Source organism: Neoarius graeffei, chromosome 20, assembly GCF_027579695.1.
Source record: "Neoarius graeffei isolate fNeoGra1 chromosome 20, fNeoGra1.pri, whole genome shotgun sequence".
Taxonomy (NCBI): Eukaryota; Metazoa; Chordata; class Actinopteri; order Siluriformes; family Ariidae; genus Neoarius; species Neoarius graeffei.
Genome location: NC_083588.1, coordinates 63,994,741 through 64,019,282, shown reverse-complemented (window position 1 = coordinate 64,019,282; position 24,542 = coordinate 63,994,741). Strand labels below are relative to the sequence as shown.

The window sequence follows — 24,542 nt, the reverse complement described above, 5'->3', positions numbered from 1 at the left end:
CCAAACAAAATTCACCAGATCAGTAATAGAAAGTCCCCATGAACGAGTGGTTACCATAGAAACGACAAGGTGTGTTAATGCTGTTATAGGAAATGACTCAATCAGAAAAGGTATGAGTTGAGAACCTTCCTGGAGAGGTCACGGTGGACTAAAAGCTGCTTTTCCACATGCAGGTGAAAAGATCTTTCAGCTTGTGCAGTTTACAGCTGACGTACTTCGATGAGGAAAATGAAGAGGTGAGTGTCCTCAGGGAGCAGGATGTTGAAACGTTGCCAAGTGTGTAATATTGACACAGCTCTTTATTTATTTATTTATTTATTTATCCTCTCCTCCCCCCCAAAAAAAAATCTGTTGTAGGTGTCCATCAACAGCCAGCGTGAGTAACTGATGTGTTTTTGTATCTTATTAATTTTAAAAGTTTATTAAAAGTGTAGTTTAATTACTATCTCTCTTTTTATTTTCAGTGGAGTATGAAGAGGCTCTGAAGGTACAACGTTATTTCTAGTATTTTCATGAAGCAAAGCAGATTTTGTAGAAGTCTCAAAATCGTACACTTTGTTTATTTTTATGATGTGGTGAATTGTGTGATTTATATTTGAGTGACCCACGTCTCGTTTAAAACTCTTAGACCATTATGGCTTATTAAATCAGTAACTGTCCAAATAATTAACGGTGTGTTTTTGTTCTCCACAGAGCGCAGCGCGACAGGGCAACAGGCTGCAGATGAACGTGTACGAGAGCAGAGGGACGACCGGACGAGTTCCTGGTCCCGTCCCAGGCCCGGGTTTGTCCCAGATGAAATCTGGAAGCCTGACAGAGCCGAAGAAAGGATTTCGACCTCCTCAGCACTGCCCGAGCCTGGCACAGGCGGTGAGCCAAAAAGTTCAGGCTGCTGTGCCTGAAGAGGGTTTAGTAAGAATTCCTGATCTGCTGTTTTCGCTGCACACACAGATACAGACAACACCGTTTCCGTGGAAACCGGCCTCCGAGACGAGACACAGAGCTGGGGTTGCTGATGACCCCAAGGAACCGCTCTTCCCTTGGTTTCCGTTTAGATTCCTTTTCCAAATTCAGTTTAATGATAATGTAAAGGAATCATTTATTTGTTTGTGATTTTTATATCATAAAACCTTTTTAATAAAAAAAAATAAGGAATAATACACATCATGCAGTTGTATGAAAACAAAAATATCAGTGTTTGGGTTCTGTGATGCCCTGACATGGATTATTTTCATATAATCGCACAGTGTGGGGTGTGTACAAGTTATTCCGCTTATACTTCAGCGAGTTGCCACCAGCTACAACATTTAATTCATGAATAAATGACACGTTGTACGTTTTATCGGTTTATAGTTCATATTTAACGTTCTGGACTGCCAGCAGGACGGTCTAGTTCCTGAGGAAACGCTCGTTCACAGACGTCACCAGAATCTTCTTTTCTGTCCTTCACACTTTGCTTTCTCTTTCTCATAAAACACAGCATATCATTTTACCGAGAAACCAGAAAGCGTAAACTCTCCTGTCCTGACCACTTCCCTGCCCTCGTAAACTTTGCAAAGCACCGTGACGGTTACAGAGCGCCGACACCCGAGACTCCGACTGTAAATATTAAATAAATCACTTTGAGGTGCGAATGATGCTATAAACGTTATTCATCCCTCGGTGGGGAAATTTACGTGTTACAGCAGCTCACAGATAGAAAAAGTCAGGAATAAACCGTAACAAAAAATAGAGTGCAATAAAAGTTTTTTTTTTTTTTTTTTTTTTTTAAAAAGGAAAAACAGGTTCTGGATGTAATATACACAAAGTAAGGGTGGAGCTTAAATAAGAATAGTACTTCAACTGAAATGGAATCCTGCACTAATAAAATACTGGCAACTGAAATAGAAGTAGAATATTGCACCAGGTAGTGAATGTTATTGCACAGAATAACATAATGAGGCTGGAACGTGTGTGTAAAGTAACCACAAATGACAGAAAAAAAAAAAACACCGGCTATGAACATAATTATACATAATAATATACACTAAGAGTGTGTGTGTGTGTTTTATATACTACTGAGGATCAAATGTCCCCACAAGAATTAGTAAAATCTGACAATTTTGACCGTCTGGGGACATTTGGATGGTCCCCACAAGGAAATTGCTGTGTCCTTTTTTTTTTTTAAAGAGCCAAAAAGTTTCCTTTTCATTAGTGAGGTGAAGGTTAGGGTTGGGTTTAGGTGCAGCACTGCTTTAATTAACTGCAGTAATAATTGTCAGTAAAAGGTCTTCACAAGGATAGTGAGACGTGTGTGTGTGTGTGTGTGTGTGTGTGTGTGTGTGAGAAGTCTAAGACCCCGTCCACACGTAGCCGGGTATCTGCTAAATCGAAGATATTTTTCTACGTTTTGGCCTGTCATCCACATGAAAACACATCAAAAACGAATATTTAAAAAAACTCCGGGCAAAGTGAAGATTTTTGAAAACTCCGTGTATGCCTTTTCGTGTAGACAGAGATAACCGGAGTTTTGCGTTTTAGAACGTCACAATCTGCGCCAAAAAAATGACAACAAATCTGCCCTGACGTCAAACGTGCAACCTTTGTTTACTGCAGAAGCCAGATTAAGCATGGACAAAGAGTAATGGATCGGAGTAGTGCCTTGAAAGTGTTAATTATTGTGCAGGTGCTATTTACATGTTTAATTTTAGAAGCCCAACTACTGCTCCAAGAGCACAGGCGATGTGATTAGGGGGTAGGATTTGGGGAAATAATGCCATCTACAGGTTTGGAATGCTTATGAATGTGATTGAAAACGCAGATGTTCGGTTATGTGTGGAAGGGATTTTTTTCGAAGACGAGGTGGTGTGGATAAAACATTTTTATAAACGGGGGGGGGAATGTTCGGTTTTAAAAATACCCGGCTACGTGTGTACATGGCCCAACATGACGTTTATTTTTTATAAAGTTAAAAATTCCGATAGCATATAATCTCGACTGAGAGCATTTTATGTCATCACAGTTTTACTGATAGAACTGTAATTTCTCAAGCTATAAATATCAAAGACCAGTCAGTGCACTGAGTTACCTGTACTGATAAACTGGTTTAACTGGTAAACCGCTGTAATAGTTGGTACATGATTTTTATAGTGCCATTTAAAAGCCTCAATATTCCTGACAGTGTTGTATATTACTCTAAAATTAATTATACTCATCATTCATTTTAAATTGAAAACAAAAGGAAGGACTTGTTCATTCTCTTACAGCAGTGTATAGGTTTAGCCTGTTTACTCAGTTATTTTCATTTTGATTTTATAACATGAATTATAGAACTTTTTTTTTAATTTCTCCTGCTGTCATCAAAACATTAAACATGCTGACATGAAGCTTTTTTTTTTTTGTGTGTGTGTGTGTGTGTGTGTGTGTGCGCGCGCGAAGGTGACCCTTAATGAGCTAAAGGGCGGTAAAGCAGAGGATAAAACGCCTCCAGCCTGGTTTACCTCTTACATGGAGAAGGTAACTCTCTCTTATTAAAACTGTTTAAAGTTAATTTGATGATACTTTACGCTTTTACATCATTATGTTCCGCCGTGTTCTTCTTACTACATCTTTCTCTTGGCTTCTGAATCCTGAATTCTTCTATTGAGAGGAGTGTGTGTGTTTACATATGAGTATAATTTCTTTTAGATTTTAAGCTTTTAGACCTTCTATTTCAGTGTATTATCTTGGTACTGTGGTTTAATGACTCATTATTTTGTTTTATTAGTTTAAGTGGTAATGAGACAGTATTTTTGAACTAATGAGTAAAGTGAAAATAAAATATTATAAAATACACAAAATTCACTTCAAAAAAATTCCAAACTTGTGAGTCAGTACCTAAGAAAACATGTTTTATTAATTATGTATTTTATTTTATTAATTAATTTAAAAAAATCTTATCTATCCGTCTACAAGTGGGAAATGCAAGAACTGTTGGGAATTATAAAGAAATCATCTGAAAATTTAAGCTTTTATTGTTTACAAGTTGAAAATATGAGATCACTGTGGGTAACTTGAAGAAAGATGAGAGAAACTTTATTCATCCCTCAGTGAGGAAATTTACGTTTCAGCAGCTCACGAAAGAGTCAGGGGTAGACAAACAAAATGATAGTGTAATAAAAGTACTTGGGGCGGCACGGTGGTGTAGTGGTTAGCGCTGTCGCCTCACAGCAAGAAGGTCTGGGTTCGAGCCCCGGGGCCGGCGAGGGCCTTTCTGTGTGGAGTTTGCATGTTCTCCCCGTGTCCGCGTGGGTTTCCTCCGGGTGCTCCGGTTTCCCCCACAGTCCAAAGACATGCAGGTTAGGTTAACTGGTGACTCTAAATTGAGCGTAGGTGTGAATGTGAGTGTGAATGGTTGTCTGTGTCTATGTGTCAGCCCTGTGATGACCTGGCGACTTGTCCAGGGTGAACCCCGCCTTTCGCCCGTAGTCAGCTGGGATAGGATCCAGCTCGCCTGCGACCCTGTAGAACAGGATAAAGCGGCTACAGATAATGAGATGAGATGAGATAAAAGTACTTTAAAAAAAACTATAGGGTAAATGAATGAATGTTTGCATATATTAAAAAAAGGTTTATTTTTTAAAGCCTGTTTTACAAATTTAGTTTTTTCTAGTTGTTTATTTGTTTGTTTTTATTTATTGAAAACGTGAGATTACTGTGGATGTCAGTAATTTGAAAAAAAGTCTCCCCAAGAAATCCTGAACATTATTTGTGTGTGTGTGTGTGTGTGTGTGTGTGTGTGTGTGTGTGTGTGTGTGTAAAATATAAATAAAATTTATTTTTGTCATTTATCAGTTTAATGGGTTTCTACACTCATTTTTGCAAGTGGTTTGAAAGAATCACATCATAATGTGTCTCTGAAAAAGTAGTAGTAGTTGTTGTTGTTGTTCTCTTCCACCTCAAAAGTTGAACCTTTTTCATAAATGTGCTGGTTTAATTTAGCTGATTTCTGTCCTGATGTCTGTCCTTGTAATAAATAAATAAATAAATGCTAATAAACGATGTGTTCAGTTTAAGGATCAGGTGGTCCGTGAGGCTGTGGAGAAGATCTGCAGGGAGTTTTCAGGCCAGTGCTGCATCCACAAACCCCTGGGAGCCGAGGCTCAGGTCTCGGAGGTTTCCTCCTCCACGCTGCCTGGAGCTCCGAGCTCGGCTCCGGCCTGCAGCAGCTGCAGGGGACAGACGGCGGGCGGAGGATACCAGTGCAGGTGAGACGTCTGGAGCGAAAGTCCTTGTGTTTGAATAAATTGTGTTGAGTTCACGTTACTGATGGTTTGCGTTTGATGTGGTTGTGCAGCGTGTGCACGTCCTGCACCCTGTGTGAGCCGTGTAGCTTCTCACATGATCCAAGCCACAACCTGGTGAGAGCTCGAACGCCTCTGTCCATCCCCGAGCGCGGATCTCCAGCTCCAGATCAGAGCAGGTCAGCATTTTTTTTTTTCCCCCTTTGTCTCTGTTTCTACGTAACATCGCACTCTGGTGGACAAAATGCTGCTTCATGTAGGTTTTGGAAACTAGATGATTGTCTGGAATGAATGAAGATGTAGTGAGCGTGTGTTCCAGTTGATCTTTCCTTTTTTTTTTCTTCTTTGATAAAATAGTAAAATCAACAGCAATTCACGTGTCTCTCTAATTTCCTATTCGTAATTTGTTTTTAGGTTCTACAGACGGGGAGACCGGAGCTTTCGCAAGGCTGAGAAACAGCGCTTGAAGGCAGAGAAGCGGCAGCTGAAGGCGGAGGTGAAGGAGATCAGGAAGCAGCTGAGGATGGAGAGGAGGAGTCTGCAGTGGGGCTGCGCGGGAGACGGAAACTCCTCTCCTGTGCTGCTACAGCCGCGAGCCACGCAGGCCAACAGCCCCGAGTGTGCCTTCATACATACACACACACACACACACACACACACACACACACACAAAAAAACCCGGATAATAAGGTCTGATTATAGAACTGTAAAAATCTAATCTAATTACAGCGAGCCATGCAGACCGATAGCCGAGTGCATATTCTTAACATCTCATCTCATTATCTGTAGCCGCTTTATCCTGTTCTACAGGGTCGCAGGCAAGCTGGAGCCTATCCCAGCTGACTACAGGCGAGAGGCGGGGTTCACCCTGGACAAGTCGCCAGGTCATCACAGGGCTGACACATAGACACAGACAACCATTCACACTCACATTCACACCTACGCTCAATTTAGAGTCACCAGTTAACCTAACCTGCATGTCTTTGGACTGTGGGGGAAACCGGAGCACCCGGAGGAAACCCACGCGGACACGGGGAGAACATGCAAACTCCACACAGAAAGGCCCTCGCCGGCCACGGGGCTCGAACCCGGAACCTTCTTGCTGTGAGGCGACAGCGCTAACCACTACACCACCGTGCCGCCATAATTACATCTGATTTATAAAAAAAATCAGATGTACATGATTACACACTCCACATATTACATACATTGTAATGTTTGATTAGAAAAATGTCAAAATCTAATCTAATCAGACTCCAGCAGCCCTGATTGCATGTTGTTACATACATATATCATAATGTCTGATTATAGAACTGTAAAAATCTAATCTAATTCTAGGATGCTGTCTCCAATAAGGAGCATACTTTATTATAAACAGATAATAATTGTCTGATTATAGAGCTGTAAAATTCCAGTCTAATCTTCAACAGCCCTGAGTACACCTAATTACATACATAATAATAATGTCTGAATATAGAACTCAAAAATCTAATCTAATTACAGTCACCCAACATCCCTGAACTGACCTGCAATAAAATAAAACGTACAGATAATTGTCTGATTATACAACTGTAGATGTCGGGGCAGCACGGTGGTGTAGTGGTTAGCGCTGTCGCCTCACAGCAAGAAGGTCTGGGTTCGAGCCCCGTGGCCGGCGAGGGCCTTTCTGTGTGGAGTTTGCATGTTCTCCCCGTGTCCGCGTGGGTTTCCTCCGGGTGCTCCGGTTTCCCCCACAGTCCAAAGACATGCAGGTTAGGTTAACTGGTGACTCTAAATTGAGCGTAGGTGTGAATGTGAGTGTGAATGGTTGTCTGTGTCTATGTGTCAGCCCTGTGATGACCTGGCGACTTGTCCAGGGTGAACCCCGCCTTTCGCCCGTAGGCAGCTGGGATAGGCTCCAGCTCGCCTGCGACCCTGTAGAACAGGATAAAGCGGCTAGAGATAATGAGATGAGATACTGATGTCTGCTTATATGACTGTAAAAATCCAATCTAATTACAGCAAGCCATAAATTGTTGTATACAAAAATGTCTGATTATATAGTGCAACCGTAAAAATCTAATCTAATTACAGAGAGCTGTCTTTAATAAAGACCATGCTTTATTACAAACCAATAATATCTGATGTGTAAAAATCTAATCTATTTATCCACCTGATCTGATCACTCTGAGTATGCATTATTACAAACGGATAATAATGTCTGATGATCTGGAGCTGTCCGATACCCTGATAAATCGTCTAAGGTGGAAAAGTTAGCAAATAATTAATATTTGATCATAAAAATGTCTAATAAGTGTCATTATGTCCTGATAATGTAATGATCTAATATCTGATCACCTAGCAGTGTCTAATAATCTAAAGGCCCCATGATCTGATTAGATTAGATTAGATTAGATTAGATTAGATAGAACTTTATTGATCCCTTTGGGCGGGTTCTCTCAGGGGAAATTAAAAATAGTCTGATCCTTGAGTAATGTCTGTCTAATAATCAAATGGCTATCATGATGTAATGTCTGATAATCTAATCATCTGATCCTTGAATAATATTCCATCATCTAGTAATGTCTGGATAAAATCATGTCCAATAATCTAGCAATAAAAACATTCGTCAGTTGCAGGTCTTAAACGTCTATAAATGTATGTAGATTTTTAAAAATTTATTTATTTATCTGGCTAAAAACACACATTGACCTCAAGTGAATTTGTTAATCTGTGTGAATCAGTTTCCTCTGAACATGATTAATTGTAATTGTGTAAACGTAAATATGCGAGTGTGTTCAGGTTGGTGAATGATCCGTTGTTGTGTTTTTTGTATTTCCGTCTCCTCAGGCGTCCGAAGCGTCCGTGTCCTCTAGCTGTCCCTGCCATGACGGCGCTGCTGCTGGACGAAAATCTGCCGGACGGCTCACGCCTGAGGCCTGGGACCAAATTCATTAAATACTGGAAGATGAAGAACAGCGGCACGATGAGCTGGAACTCAGATACCAAAGTACAGTAACACACACTGTCACTGTTCCTTAACCCTCAAAAGCCTACAGAGATAAAGAAACGTGTGGACGCAGGTTTCTGTTTCTGCCAATTCTGATCTTATTCTTTCAGTCCGTATCGAGTGTTATATAATCACGTGATTCAGGGGAACCTCCTCTTTATTTCTAGTGCAGTGTAACGTCACCGTCGTGCATCACCTTTGTGTGAGGATTCAATATTTGACAATGTTTGAAAAGTTGTATTTAGATCAGGGCTTTTCAAAGTGTGGGGCGCGCCCCCCCTGGGGGGCGCCAGAGTTCTTCAGGGGGGCGCAACGTGAGAGACAAAATGGATCGATTTTTAGTACCTAAAGCTACAGTGAGTGAGGAGACAAAGTCTGGGCCAAGCAAAAAAACAGAGCCTCCAGGATGTTGCGATTTGCAACTTCAGCGCAAATTCAACCAATCCCTGCGAATTCAGGGCGGTGTTGCAATTATATCCAATCACCGCAACTTTCCCGCAAATTTGACCAATCATTGGCGTCGTCTTGAGGTGACGTCGACAAACTACCTTCCGCCTTACTTCTGTGTGTTCAAGGGAAGCAGCATGTGCGTGTTATGTTTACAGTGAAGGACTGTGTGCACTTTATTTTTTTTTACTTAATACAAGAAATTAATGGATGCCAACGTTTTTGCCAAAATGGTATTTTATTTTCCATTGTTTAGGCAGCTTCAGCATCATACTGTGAGATTCTGTTCAAATTGTTTTTTTCTTCTATGAAGCCTGAGCCATTTATTTTATTAGTTTATAATTATTGTTTAATTTAGTCTTCAGGAGAGACTGCCTGCACACAGTACTAGTATTAATATTTTTTTTTCTTATATGAAAGCTGAGGCATTTATATTATATTTGAAGGTAACTTCATGTTGTGCTGTGAGGTTCTCTGCACTTTAACTTTTGAACCAACAGGTGCATTTGGATAAGTAAAGCCTATTTTTCTGCATTTTTGTAGTCCTGGTAATCTTTTATATTGCTAAAGTTGTTTATAGGACCATTTCTCAGTGTCTTTGTTTTTTTAATCAATAGTTTTTCAGTAATAACTTAATATTTAACATATCACTCAATTTTAATCACAAAAAGAGAAAATCGCAACAATTTCTCGCAACTTTCACTTCCTCCCGCAATGTAATCGCAACAAAAACCTAAAAAACACCGCAACTTTCATCGCAATTTTTTTGGAAAACCCCCGCAACATCAGACATTTTAGCCCGCAACAATCACAAAAAAGGCCCGCGGAATCCTGGGGGACTGGAAAAAGAAGGAAGTATGACCACGATTATTTAAAGTTTGGATTTTCATGGACTGGATCTGAAGATGCTCCACTGCCACAGTGTGTTGTCTGCCAAGAGATGCTAGCTAACGATGCTATGAGATGTTTAAAATGTGTAAAACAAGATGTTTTAAAAAGCACAGATGTTTAAAATGTGAAAAAGAAAAAAATAATGTGTACAACAACCATTTTTTAAAAATACGAATGGAACATTAAGTATAGCAACAACAAAAATTGTAAGGGGGGGGCGCTGTTGTTTATTTGCTCTCCGAGGGGGGGGCGGACTCTCCCACACTTTGAAAAACCCTGATTTAGGTGTTTTGGAGCTCCAGTGGCCGTTGGGTGCAAATACACGGCTTCCTCAGTGACTTACAGCTCACTGACCAAATCAATTTTAACACTCTGAGGTATGGAATTCATGGAATTGCTGCTCCTCCCAACGTGGGAGTTGGAGCACAGAAACTTCCTCTCCAGTAAACTTCGGTTCTGTACCATGTGATTGCACGCTCTGGTGTTTTAGCATAAACGCACCATTCAAGATGCTTCAGAAAGCAGAGAACCTCCCAGTTCAGACACTATATAAAGCTCGTCTCTATCATGAATGGTTCTAATGTTTTGTAGAAAATGTTTGTGTTTCATCGCTGCAACGTTCGGTTTGTAAGGGTTAAACTGTAATACGTTGTTTCTATGGTAACGGATCATTCAGGTTTAAAAACATGCGTACTCTTGGACATGGTGAAGTTTTATGGAAGGAGTCTCCAGTGTCGGCGCTGAACTATAAACGGAGGAAAAAAGATCTTTTTTTTAATAAAAAATTGTAATAATTGGTAAATTGTTATTGTGTAGGACGAATAAATAAGCACTTCCTGATGTGATGTGAAATAAGCACTTCCTGATTTTTCCTGTTTTTTTTTTTTTTTTTTAAAGCTGAAGTTCATGTGGGGGAACCTGGCCGTGGGTTCGGGGGAGAGGTGGAGGGAGGTGTCCGTGCCCACACTGCAACCAGGTCAGGTGTGTATCTGAGAAAAAGAGAGTAAATCTGCTTCATGCACCGTTTATTTCCTCAAGGTTTCTTCCTCAAGTCCCCTCTGGCTTGTTCATTTAGGATCGAAATCTGCATTCAGGTTTCTGTAAAGCTGCATTAGGACTGTGTTTGTTGTTAAAAGTGCAACGCAAAAACAGGAACTTTAATTGGCCATGTGCAGTGTTTAATTTGCGCTGGCACAAATTGTTTCTCTCATTCAGGATCGTTTCTTCTCGTTTATTATTATTATTATTATCCTAATATTTTTAGGACGCTATTTCTCCCTCAGTCTTCAACCAATCATCACTAAATTTCACATGAAGAATCCCTCTGGGCTGAATTACGTTGCTATGACTTTTGGTGCTGGTTTGAATCACTGATCCGGAATGATCCATGAAAATTGGGATTTTAAAAAATTGCTTAATGCTGTTAATTTTCATGATTTTTTTTAAATTTTTTATTTTTTTTAAATTAAATTTTGTTCAGGGCGGCAGGACGCAACTTTTCCTCACTAAGCATAATTCTCTGTCTCTTACCGTTCCGGATCTATAGGGTACGGTGACCAGACGTCCCGGTTTGTATCAGTGAGCACGAATTACCGTGACTTTAATCCCAGTCTCTGTCTAATTATATCTCATTTCTTGTGTGAAAATCCCATGTTTTATTCAAAGTCATATTTATCCAGAAATGTAGAAAATTCTGAAGGGATCAAAACTTTCAAGTGCCACTGCAATTGCGTCTGATGATAAAACTGTAATCTTCAGAGCTTCAATAGCCCAGACTTCATATTATAACATGCATAATGTCTGATTTCTGGAACTGTAAAAATCTAATCTAATCACCAAGAGCCCAAAGTGCACCTAAAATCCAATCTAATCACAATGAGCCAATAGCCTTGAGTTTACATTAATAAAAACGATGATGCGTACAGATAATTGTCTGATTTTATACAACTGAAGAAATCCAATCTATATACAGCAAGCCACACAGGAGAAAACCACCAAGTATGCGTGATTTAGATACGTAACGACATCTGCTTCTATGACGGTAAAAATCCAATCTAGTTACAGCAAGCCACCTATTGTTCTATACAAAAAAAAGTCTGATTAAAAACAGTAAAATCCAATCTAATGACACCAAACTGTCTCTAATAAAGAGCATAAGGGTAATGTCTGATTACAGATAGATAAATAATCTAATCTAATTAGCCACCTGATTTTTGGAATGATGGAATGGAAAACGTGCAGTGGAAGAAGAGTGGTGTCCCAACACTGGTGTGTGTGTGTGTGTGTGTGTGTGTCAGGTGGGATTAGTGAGTGTGGCTCTGTGCGCCCCCACCCTGGAGGGCACCTACACCTCACACTGGCGCCTGGCGCATGGCGGAGAGCAGTTCGGGCCGCGGGTTTGGTGCAGCATCGTTGTGGATCCCGACGCGCCAACTGCCATCTCCGCTGACTGCCTGCTGGTGTCTCCATGTGTCACTCCTCAGGTCAGTACGCTCACCAGTACATCACCATCCAGTGTATCTCACCATAATGTTATACTTCCTGTCTGTGAATCGCAAACTACTGCAAAATACGTCAACTTTTATCAGAAACAAGGAATTATCATCATCACCACAAAGGTATCATTAGAGAGTAGGGTGCCAAAACTTTGTGCTGCTGTAGTCTAGAATGACGATATGGTAGCACTTTAACATTGGGAAATAAATGAATGAACTCATGCAGCTGAAGTCTCAATGAGTCAAATGCAATCAAGGAAACACACCTTCGTCTTCCTCTTTCCGTCCCTCTCCAGGAGAAATCCGCTCGGACCTTAGAGAGGGAGGAGAAAAACCGGACGGCGTCCCGGGAGCCGCTGCTCATCACCGTGGATCAGGACTGCAATCAGGAGTTTTACATTCCGTCTGTGGATCTGCTGACGGCGCAGGTACGTCTGATCATGCGGAGAAATAAACGCCATGCAGAGGGGAAGGAAATGGACGTGTGACGTTTGTTCACGTACTCTCATACCTATTTTATGTGTGTCTGGAGGATTAAAAGTGACCTCCACTGACTACACGGCACGTCAGACCCAAAACACCTCTTCACCAGGTTTCCATTTTGAGCTGTAAAATATTTAGTCAGTATGTAACAATATGTCGTGCAACAATAAATCATGATACAAATTTATGATGATTCGAATCGATGAAAAAAAAAAAAAACAACAAGATTATTATCAGGCTGTGAAAATTAATATCTTAATTTTCCTAACTGTAATTGCGTTGTTTAGACAGCAGAGGGCACAGTGCAATGTAACATAATGTACAATAGCAGAAATACACGTGACTTCACTGTAGGTGGAAGCAACACAGCTTTAATGCTGCGAAAACACAAAGATTGAAAATGTGAAAGAGCTGCTGTGTGATTGTGTACAAACAGATTTAACAAGAAGTCCGACCCCAATTTTTTTTATAGATTACTGACAGATAAAGAGAAGCAAATGGAGGCAGAACAAATGTTTTTCATTTTTTTTTTAATTAAAGGAATATTTTAGTTAATAGGTTGTTTTATATTTTACTCCAACCTTTACAAATGGGGTAAATAATTAAAGATGGTTATTAAGAAAATGAAACCAAATATATGTGTATATATATTTAATTTAAGAAAAGGAATATTTAAGTCAATAAAGAATATGATGATGCATGTTGCTTTATTTATTTATTTTTAAATCTAAAATGGTGTTTTTTTTGTTTTGTTTTTTAAATATCATGGGAAAATTTTGTGGTTGGTTGAAGAGAGCAACTGGACTTGCTTGAAAAGTCTTGAAGACGTTTCGCCTCTCGTCCGAAAGGCTTCCTCAGTTCTGTCTGTCTAATAGGGAGTATCCAGTATTTATCCTCTCATGGATCATCATAGAATCCGAATCAGAATGCTGATGGCTGCATTGTAGCCATCAGCTTGATACTGGATACTCCCTATTAGACAGACAGAACTGAGGAAGCCTTTCGGACGAGAGGCGAAACTTCAAGACTTTTCAAGCAAGTCCAGTTGCTCTCTTCTACCAACCACAGATTACTATGTACCTGGATGACTGAGATTCTTCACAGACATGGGAAAATTTGACTTGCGAATCAAATCGAATCATGAATTGGGTGAATCGTTACATGCAAGCGACGCCAACTCTCATAGAAAACAAACGACTTCCTGTCGCTTTGACGTTCTCGCTGCTTTTGGTCTGAATGCAACATGAGGATGTGCGCGAGTGACACTCCAAAACGCACAATACGTGCGGCAGCCATCTTGAGTGCGCTTGCGATTATCCACATCAGTTTTCTTTTTTTCATTTTTTTCTTTGATGCCAGTTTCTTTCTTTCCTCTTCTTAATTCTTTTTTTCCCTTTTTCTTTTTTTCTTTATTTTGCTTCACTGTTTTCTTTCTTTTCTCTTTTACTTTAGTGGTTTTATTTCTGACTTATTTACCCAATATTCATTTTCTTACTTTTATCCTTCTTTGAAATTTATTTCCTTTTTCCTTTTATTTTTTTTTCTAAATCATCCAACTTGATGACTTTTTTTTTTAAATATAAAAATTTGTGTGTATTTTTTGTAAACTGTGTAGCATTTTATTTTAAAAAATGTTCAATATCACTTGATACTTTTGTTTTTATTTAAATAAATAAATAGATCTTTATTTATTTAAGATTTTTTTTTAATAATTTATCTAGCTTTTTGTTTTGTTTGTTTTTAAAAAAGATAACATTCTGCCCTATTGGTGTATCGTCCCACCTCTCGGACGTTTTCACTCTGGCACACTTTTTTTTTTTTTTTCCCCCTCTCTCTAAACTGTTTGTTTGATTTATAAATACTTAAATACTGGTACAAATACTATGTTTGCTTATTATTTTTTTATTACTAGGACTTGCTGTCGTTTGAGCTTCTGGACATTAACATAGTGCAGGAGTTGGAGAGCGTTCCCAACAACACTCCCGCAGGTAACACTTTAACCCTCACCACAGCGGCATCAACAAACTAACACGCGTTTTCTCTGAAACATTTAAACTGGTCATGTACAGAATAACACACTGTATAAATCAGTGTTGTAGTCGAGTCACTAAACCTCGAGTCCCCAGTGTTCAAGTCCGAGTCATTAAAGAAAATTTCGAGTCGAGTCCGCTATTGATCCGAGTCGAGTCCGAGAACAAGACTCTAACGGCACCATGTGACGGTGTCTGTTGCTGCCTTTATGTGAAAGCGTCTCTGCTACTGTGTTGGACTGACGTTCCTGCTCCACTGCCCCATTTTAGTTAACAGGCTACAGATAAAATGCTTGCTCGTCGCTCAGCAAGCCCCGCCCACTATCAACAGGGCAATGAACATAGCGTGTCACTTCCTTCTCTGGGTGGAGTCTTACCAAATGATGATTGAAGTTCGAGGTCGTCCCCGTCGTCTCCTTGATAGTTCTTCTACATATGGAACACATCGCAGGGCATTTTTTCCCACTGCACGAGAAGTCTGTATCAGCAAAGCGGACAATCCTAGCGGCGTCTCTCCAGGCATTTTAGCGCCGTTAACGTTAGTTTGTTCCTGAACATGACGTATGAACAGGTGACTGTGTATTCTCTTGCACAAAATTAGTATAAAAAGTTAATGTAGATATAAATATATTATGCCAAATTATTAAGGCATGTTACAAAAAAAAAAGAAAAAATCTGAGCCCTCGTCTCCAATTTACGAGTCCAAATGCAGTTAATGCATATTTTAATGATTTATAGTTGGATTTAAAGATGTGGAACGTCAGAAAGACAAGTTAGTGTGCGTTCTCACTTATTTCATAGCTGCAGTAAACAGTCCTTCCCTTTACTGTGTGTTGCACCGTGACTGACAGTGGAGACTCCGCCCATAAGCATTTAAATAAACGTCTCTTATGAAAAACGTCACTGTTAACCTGTTTTTTTTTTTTAATGTTTTATTATTATTATTATTATTATCATCATCATCTTGGATTATGTGGTGCTTCTGTTGTACTGTATTAGCTGTCGCTATGGTAACAATTTTGTTATTAATAGTTCTGTTAGAAGGAGTGAGTTAATATAAACCTGTGGCTCGTGTTCCAGCCGGAGCGAATGTCCCAGCCGTACAGTTATACAGGAATAATGTACACGTTCTGACCAATCAGATTCGAGCGTTCAGCCACGCTGTGGTGTAAAATCATTCGAATGAGATAAAGTGAGGTTTATGAACTTAATTTCTGTCATGTCACCAGTGTCCTTTCTCTCTCTCTCTGTGTGTGTGTGTGTGTGTGTGGGTTCAGATATCACTCCCTGCATTTCTCCTCTGCCCCATGATGCACTGCTGCAGGACAAAACTCCTCCAGGCCTCATCCAGGAGGAAGCTGAGGACGAAGCCCAAGCAGTCAACAGCATTCTGGGTAAAAAAAAAAAATTAAAATGCAGCGCTCATTTACACCATATGTAAAATAAATTTTTCCCCATCCATTCTTTCCCCATCCCTTCCCTTTCTGTCCTTTTCTCTCCCTTCTCTTATTCATACAGTCCTTTCTTTCTTCTTTCCTTTTTGTTTTTGTCCTTCCTTATTCATCCAAAGTTTTTAACTTTTTTTTCCCCCACATTTTACTTTCGTCTTTTCTTTCCCCATCAGTTTATCAAAGTTTTTATATTTTTGTTTTTCTTTTTACTTTTTACAGTCTCTTTTTGTTCTCCCTTATTCATCCTATCCTTTTTAATTCTTTAAAAAGAAGTATTTGGGCGGCACGGTGGCATAGTGGTTAGCGCTGTCACCTCACAGCAAGAAGGTCCGGGTTCGAGCCCCGTGGCCGGCGAGGGCCTTTCTGTGCGGAGTTTGCATGTTCTCCCCGTGTCCGTGTGGGTTTCCTCTGGGTGCTCCGGTTTCCCCCACAGTCCAAAGACATGCAGGTTAGGTTAACTGGTGACTCTAAATTGAGCGTAGGTGTGAATGTGAGTGTGAATGGTTGTCTATGTGTCAGCCCTGTGATGACCTGGCGACTTGTCCAGGGTGAACCCCGCCTTTCACCCGTAGTCAGCTGGGATAGGCTCCAGCTCGCCTGCGACCCTGTAGAACAGGATAAAGCAGCTAGAGATAATGGGATGAGATAATGTAAAAAGTATTTTCCCCCTTTTGTTCCATCATCCTTCGTCTCATTTCATTTTTTTTTTTTTTTTGGCTTTTCTTAAATTTTCTTTATTTTTTTTTCTCTGTTTTCTGTTACTTTTATATCTTTTTCTCCCTCCCTCTTTACCCAGTCCTCATTGTGTTCTCTTTTTTTTTTGCTTTTTATTTGTTCTTTTACGTTTTTGTCTTTTAAGTTTCTTGACCGGGTTTGTATCGGGTTTGTTTATATAAATAATGCTCATGTGATTTCTCCAATAATGAACATGGCTTTTAAATTGTTTGTAGAAAACGATGTGTTCAGAATGAAAACTAAATGGCATCAACAATGACGCCAAATATGAAATGAATATTCCTTCTTTTTTTTTTTGAAGCATGCCAAAAGAGAAATGAGTGTGTACAGATTATCATCTAAACGATGATGACCTGCAGTTTAAAATTACAATTAAATACCCCCCCCCCCCCCCCCCCCCCCCAAAAAATGTTTTGTTTCACAGTGTAAAATGTGTGTGTGTGTGTGTGTGCGCGCGCGCTCAGACGTTGCTCAGGCTCCAGAGATAGGAGGAGTTCCCGCCCAGGAGAAAGGAGAGGAGGATGTGATTGGGCGTCAGTTTGTGAGCGAGTCTGTGATTCGTTCTCTCACGCTGGGAGGGGTGTTGGATCACAGCATCCTGCAGGGGAGAGTCACCACCACTGGTGAGTACAACACAGGAAATCAGCTTTTTTTTTTTCTTTTCTTTTTTTTTTTTAATTGAACACGTGTGTGTGTTGTTAGTGTTGCGTCCAGCACCGCAGGGCTCCGTGTCTCTCTGCGAGAGGAGGATGGAGAGAACGTCAGAAAGCACTGATGTTCCGCTCTCGGATCCTCCTAAAGCCGAGCCGGAGGAACTTCTGGATCCTTCTCCTCTCGTCTCTGTTCCAGCTGAACACATCACTGCAGGTGCACGAGTGACATCATCACAGTCGCCATATTTATTCACATCTTGTATTTGTTTTCTCTCAGGAAGCTCTGCTGGCAGCTGAAAAAAGGCGAATTAATTCAAAGCTTTGCTGTGTAGATTTAAAAAAAGGATATAAAAATGATCTTTTTTCCCTGTTTTCTTTTCAGTGTTTTTCATTCCACGACACATCAGGGTTAATACAGTTAACTGAAACTAGCAGCCGAAAAATAATTTTAACAGAAATAAAAATAAAAGCTACAGTGAAAATGCAACATGAACTAAAACGAAACAGAATTGCACGTAGAATCGGCTTCGTTTTGTTTTTGTTTTCCCCTCGAGACAGTAACGACTCGTTCCAGCAGGGGGCAGTAATGTATCTCTGGCTGCTGTAAAACCCCACAGATGATGATGCTGGCCCTGCAACACCTGAAAAACTAAAATTAAATAAAAACTAAACTAAAACTGGTCAGTGCCTCGAAATAAAACTAAAACTACTTATGCACTTATAAAACTAAATAAAAACTCAACTGAATTTCAAAATTGTAATAATTGTTACTTGTTCACCCAAAATGATTTCTTTTCATATTTTAAAATTTTTTTGTTTGTCTCTTTTTCCTTGAGTATTTTTGCTTTCCTGCCTGTTCATCAAATTCTCTTCTCTCCTAAATTTTCTTCCTTGAAAAAAAACTTTTTTTTCCATCTTGTACATCCAGTTTTATTTTTTTTCCCCACTTTTTTATTTTTCTTTTTAACTTTCTTTTCTTTGCACTTTGGCACATTTTGCTTTCTGACTTATTCATCCAGTCCTTCATTTTTTTTCTTGTTCTTTATTTTTGTATTTTTGTTCCTTAATGATCCAGTCATGTCTTTCTTTGAACTTTTTCCTTGTCTTATGTAAAAATTTCTTTTACTCTAAATTTTTTCACCTTCCTTCTTCTCATTCATCCAGTCTTTTGTCTTTTTCTATTTTTCTTTTTTTTGGTTTTCTTTCCACCTTATTTTACTTTCTTCATTTTAAAATGTATCTTTTTATTTTGGTCTATTTTTCCCTACCCCTCTATATTCTTTCCTTGACTTTCCTTTTCTTGAATCTGTCCTGAATGAATAACTGTAAACGTTTGTCTCGTGCACTTATTTAGATGAAGGGAACGAGTCAGACATCGAGCAAATCGTGGTGGATCCGGCTGCGGGAGGCGAGCACTTTGAGGAGGAAGAGGACTCCAAGGAGAGGAAGAAGAATAAGGAGGAGGTGGAGAAGGAGGAAAATAAAGCGAAAGATGCAGAGGAGGGTAAAGAGAGTCGCAGCAGGACATCGTCCGCCTCCTCGGAGGATTACATCATCATCCTGCCAGACTGTTTCGACACGACCCGTCCTCTCGGAGAGTCCATGTACAGCTCGGCCGTGTCTCAGCAGGGAGACGAGAGCCCAGAGCGTCTTAGCGCAGACGCTAACGACATGCTGTGTGCATCGCAGACGCTGGACTCGGTGCCTCTCACTCCTGTGATCGTAGCTGCACCAAGACCTTCAGCCAAGTCCAGGTGCGTGTCTGAGGGGTTTTTACACCGAATGTTTGAAGAAACATTTTCTTTGAGCTGCAGTTGAGACGTGACTGTGACGTGACTGAGATGCTGTCAGGCTTCATTTATCACGAAATGCATAATTCTGAAAAAATGAGTCTTTTCTGGTCCTTTTCTATTTTTATTGAACTGCAGCTCGGAGACGGAGGAGCAGCTCAAAGCAGCAGAGACGCCACAGGAGGAGGAGCTAAACCAGGCTGGGGGCAAAGAGGAGGAGGAGCCAGAAGATCATGGTACACACACACACACACACACACACACACAGTAGAGATCAGAAAAGTGTAAAACTGTTTACTGCAAGGGTTTTATTATTTTTTGTACATTTTTTTTTTTATTTATGTCATCATTCATCTTAAGGAGATTTAAAAATATTTTATTACTATTTTAAAGAAATTATTCTTGCAAATTATTATTACTTTAAGACTGATTGATTGAATGTTCAGTTTATTTTTCTACCAATTATTTTTCTTTTTCTTACTTTCAATTTTTATTTTTTACTTTTGTTAATCTTTTATTTTTGTTGCCTTTTTTTATTTCCTTGTCTCTCTATTTTTTAATTCCTTGACTTTTCCCCCCCATGTTGTTTATTCATTCATTTGTTTTTGTTTGCTTATTAAATCAAATTAGAATAATACAGAACATAATAGAATTGTAATGCACTGCATTAGGATATGTATAAAATTTGTGGTTTTATTTATTTATTTATTTTTTGCTAATCCAATCGGCGGTGTTGTCTCCAGACTCTGCGTCCAGTCCCTCAGACACGGCGAACTCTGAGATCCAGGAGCTGAAGTAAGACACAATGTCTTCTACCTTTTTATCCTTTTATCTGATTATTTGATCAAACCTGAGTGTATTACGGTATGAATAGTGAGTTTGAGTAATGACGCGTGTGTTGCGTCCTCTTCTCAGAGCGAACAGTATAACAGGAGGTCTGGTGAAGGGCGCGCTGTCCGTCGCAGCTTCTGCGTATAAAGCTCTGTTTACTGGACAGTCCGGTCCTGAACAGGTCACTGCACACATTGTTTATTTGCATAAAATCAGTACTATTATAAACTTCTCTGTTTGTAAGCGACCACGCCTCGTTTCTCCATAGCTTCCTGAAGAAGCGGCTACTCAGGATGCCATGATGGCTGTCCTGGTGGAGATGGGCTTCGCTGATCGGGCGCTCAATCAGCGTTTGCTGCAGAAACACGGCCCGAACCTCCTGGACGTCGTAAATGAACTCGTGCACATGCAGGACAACGACTGGTACACCACACGCTACTGACACACTCGCATAATCCACTTCCTCGTCTCTCCTTCCGTCTCTGTGTGTGAGTGTGTGTGAGAGATGGAGACGGACCGTGATCCAGTCCTGAGTGTTTCTGTGGGTCATGTTGAGGGAAACGGGGATCGAATCCTGATTAGAGAGCTCATGAGAATTCCTTTTCAGCAGCGCCTGTGTTTCAGAGCGAACTAATGAACTGCATTTACGTTTGTGTCGTTATAAGAATTGTTGTTAGACTGGCAGTCAAAAGTTTTTGGACACCTTGCGAATTTTTACGTTTTCAGAGTGACGTTTGATTTTCAGCAGCCCCTGAACACGTTTGAGAAACGGAGACGTGAGGCTGATGATGGCGAGAACGCAGACTGACAGACCTGTGCTGCTGTTAAAGTGCTGTAGAAGTTTTGCAAATGCTTTTGGAAAAGATTCTAAATGTAAAGAAGTTAATGAAGCCTGATTAGCGCACATCACACATCAAAGAGCTTCCTTTATAAACAGTGTGTGTCCTTTTTTTAAATATATTTCTAAACTTAAAAAAAAAATCAGGAAGAAGTTTCACAAAGTTGTGGAGCTTAATTAAACTGAAACAAGTCTTGCAGAGGTCTAGAAAAAACTCTGGAACAAGTCTCAGAATTTTGGAAAAAGTGGATTTGAAGATGGGATGGAAATTTATTTATTTTTTCCTGGCAAAAGTCTGGAATTAAAAAAAAAAAAACATTTAGAGCAAGTTTCCAAAAGGGATTGGAGTTTAATAAAATGATCTGGAATAAGTCTTAAGGTCTGGAGTTTTTACATAAAAAAAAGAGGTTGATCTGGAACAAATCAAGGACTGGAATTAAAAAAACGAAAGGAAAAAAAAAACCAGCACAATTCTGGAAAAAGTGTGGAACTGAATGACCAGAAAGGATTGGAATAAAAAAAAAACAAATATATGGTAATAAAAAGGTCTGGAATTTAAAAAATGATGGAAAAAAATCCTGGAAAAAGTCTGCAATTAAAAAAAATCACCTGGAACAAGTCGAAAAAAATTATTGGAATTTAAAATAATCAGGAACAAGCCACAAAAAGGTTTAGAGTTGAAAAATTAATCTAGAATAATACTCCAAAAGGTCTGGAAATGGGGAAAAAAATGCTGGAGGAAGTCTGGAATTGAAAATAATTATGGAAAAAAAATCTGGAATACACTTTTCTGGGCAAAAAAAAAAAAGGTTAATTTAAATGGGGTGAAGTAAAAAAAATAAAAAATCATAATTTTTAAAAAAAAAATCTAAAGTTCTGGAGTTTCAAAAGTAATCTGGATGTCTAAATAGTCTAAATAACATTTTATTTATTTATTTTTTTAAACCCCACAAAGCTTGGTGTCCTTAAACTTTTGCCAGTCCGTGATTGTGTAATTATTTTATTAGAAGGAAACCATAATGCAAAAAACGGTGATGTAATCATGATGATGCATGAAACTGGCTGAAAATGAAACGTTTTGCAGAGAAAATGTTGAATTGTTAGGATAAGTGTGTTACTACTGACCTTTTAGGTTCTTCATAAATAGTTGTAGTGTTCCTGCTTGTAGCTTTTTGTGTATGAAGTGTGTGGGATTTATTCTCCGAGAGAGAGAGAGAGAACATGGCGTTCGATGTGCAATAGCTTCATTCAGCTGTGTGTGAAACGTGGCTTTAACTTTATCGAAGGGCGCGGACTTCGCCACGTGACGGTGAAATCTGCATGAGGAATGTAACCAACATTCTCTACTGTTCTGCATTTTTTTTTTTTTCCTCCAGGATGCATCAAAACCATTTTTTTTTCCAGTATGAGTGCATGTTCTTGGAACTCATCAGTACTGATACTGAAATAACTACGTAATATTAATCATTCATGGACTTCAGAAGAGCTTCTTTAGCTCAGTTTATGTTTCTTTGATTTGAATAGAGTCCATTGTAAGTGTACACGTGTGTGTTTATGCAATTGGACGACTACAATCGTTCTTTCTGATGCCAGTGAGTTGATTTTCAAAAAAAAAAAGTGCATTAGCTAGCTACAGCGGTTAACTTGGAAAAGTACATTTTTGTCTTCATTACATTGGAATTCTTTGTTTTATCGTAGTAAAATTAAAATAAATAATATATAAATATTAAGATAAAAAGTTAAGTTTTAAAAATTAAAGTAATTTTTAAAATACAATAACTTTAATTTTTTTTTCCTCACCTGGCCAGTGTTCACTGCTAGGGGTCCCCCTCCGCATTAATCATAAAATAAGTCCTTATCTCTGTCATTAAGCGTCGTCACATAGTTTAACGTGGTATGATGGCAGTTTTTTACGAGTTATTGAACTCGGTAAATGAGCATTGGTGTTTGAGTATTTGTATCGATGCATTCCTGATTTTAGTTGTTTGTGGATTTTAAAAAATGCACTTGAAGATGAGCTATATTCGCTGATCATCAATCAAGACTTATTATAATCTTAAAACTAATTCCATATTCATTAAAGGATGATGATGAAGATGATGTGGCATCTGCAGTGTGTAATTCGAAAATGTGTTGCTTGAAAATTCTTTGATTGAGCCTAAAACTAATGAACGATACGTACTGTATCATGCTGTGATCCATTTCACATTATATGATTAATATACGCAGATGAAAAAAGATTGCTTGCCACTCGAGTGGCAAGCAGTCAATCAATCAATATTTACACTTGATGTTAAACATTGCAGAAATGCTTGTAGTTAAGAAGCAAAAAAAAAAAAAAGCCTCATTGAAATGATCTGTATTTTGATGATGTAATTTCCCTTGTACTTGAGAAGGTGCAACATCAAAACGCACCTTAAGGGAATTTTCCTTAGTGAGATCTGAATCTGAAAAACATTCCGCATTAATGAGGTGTTAATTATTTCCGACTTCTTGACCTATTCGAGATGGTCATGCCCGTCAGAATGGGTGTAAATACTTTTAGCGTCATGGTCTATAAGTACACAAAGTGTACACTTACATTTACAGTTTAACTTGCTCTAATTATTAGGAGTTTCTTTTTCCATAATCCTGTCCCATAATTTCCACTGATTCTGCACCCTTCCCTGGTGCTCTGAGGAGTCATTAGAAATGTAAAAAAAAAAGACCAAAAAAAAAAAAAAAGTGGACCACGTGTGTAAAAACTTTAGTTTGTTGGAGTGGAAAGGTTTTCTCTGTGTACCGTGACGAACGGAAAGCGACGTCGTGAATCGACTCATGCTGTGGTTTATGTAACACACACCTGATGATGTATGAATCTGTCTGTAATAAATGGTCATAAATAAATCCGTCTCTTTCCTTAATTTATAATCACAAAAATAAAGTGTGATGTGTAGAAAATGAATTTGGACCGCTCTGAAAGCATCTGCTTTTCCCTGGGAATTCTAAACGCTTCACTTTTGGTATAATTTATATAAAATCTACATTTCAGAAATTTTCAAGATTTTATTTATTTTTAGATTTGTACTCGGGGGTTCTGGGTGTTTTTTTTTTTCTTTTTTTTTTTTTTTAATAAATCTCAACTCTGTAACCCATAATTTTTTGAATGATATGTTTTTAAAGCCTAATCTTACTCCAGCAAGTTCAAAACACTGTGTTTGTTTAAAAAAAAAATAGTGCACGGCTTCCAAGCTTTAAGTTTAAATGTAAAAGTTACGGGGTGGAAAAGAAAAATTTTATTTGGAATATTGGCTCTGCTCCTGTATTTGGAGACATCTTTCAGTCATTAATGCAGTTCAGCTTGTTAAATTCACACTCGCATTACTAAACCCAAGCACGTCCACTTCTTCCTGCTTTTTCTTTATACTTATGTAGTTACATTCTTCTTTTATTTCTATTTTTATGTTCAACATTGATTCATTTAGTTAAAAAAAGAGCAAAACTGGTTACTATGGAAAGTTAGTATAAATGATCATAATATTTTTTTCAAGAAATGTAAAAAAAAAAAAATACAATTAGATTTAAAAAAATCGAAAAAAGTGTTTTATATACCTTATAGTAATGCTTATATACCTTTTTTATATCATATACCGATCGGCTTTAATATTG

At 38.8% G+C, this 24,542-nt stretch overlaps 1 protein-coding gene across 2 annotated transcripts in view; it reads left to right on the top strand.

Moving 5' to 3' along the window:
* The window catches only part of nbr1b (NBR1 autophagy cargo receptor b), a 34,803-nt gene extending 11,023 nt beyond the window's left edge, over positions 1-23,780 (top strand). Inside the window, exons 2-22 of one of the 2 annotated variants that reach the window (XM_060902218.1) lie at positions 174-236; positions 358-376; positions 465-487; positions 694-870; positions 3,418-3,495; positions 5,029-5,225; positions 5,315-5,440; positions 5,676-5,879; positions 8,091-8,250; positions 10,486-10,569; positions 11,886-12,071; positions 12,380-12,511; positions 14,479-14,554; positions 15,874-15,990; positions 17,247-17,405; positions 17,485-17,649; positions 18,790-19,189; positions 19,364-19,461; positions 19,969-20,020; positions 20,141-20,237; positions 20,325-23,780. In XM_060902218.1, coding sequence (XP_060758201.1) covers positions 174-236; positions 358-376; positions 465-487; positions 694-870; positions 3,418-3,495; positions 5,029-5,225; positions 5,315-5,440; positions 5,676-5,879; positions 8,091-8,250; positions 10,486-10,569; positions 11,886-12,071; positions 12,380-12,511; positions 14,479-14,554; positions 15,874-15,990; positions 17,247-17,405; positions 17,485-17,649; positions 18,790-19,189; positions 19,364-19,461; positions 19,969-20,020; positions 20,141-20,237; positions 20,325-20,498 — 2,787 coding nt within the window. In that variant the 3' untranslated portion in view covers positions 20,499-23,780. Of the gene's footprint in view, positions 1-173; positions 237-357; positions 377-464; positions 488-693; positions 913-3,417; positions 3,496-5,028; positions 5,226-5,314; positions 5,441-5,675; positions 5,880-8,090; positions 8,251-10,485; positions 10,570-11,885; positions 12,072-12,379; positions 12,512-14,478; positions 14,555-15,873; positions 15,991-17,246; positions 17,406-17,484; positions 17,650-18,789; positions 19,190-19,363; positions 19,462-19,968; positions 20,021-20,140; positions 20,238-20,324 lie in introns of both variants that reach the window. The other variant, XM_060902217.1, reaches the window with a different exon arrangement.
* Positions 23,781-24,542: the final 762 nt, after the last annotated feature.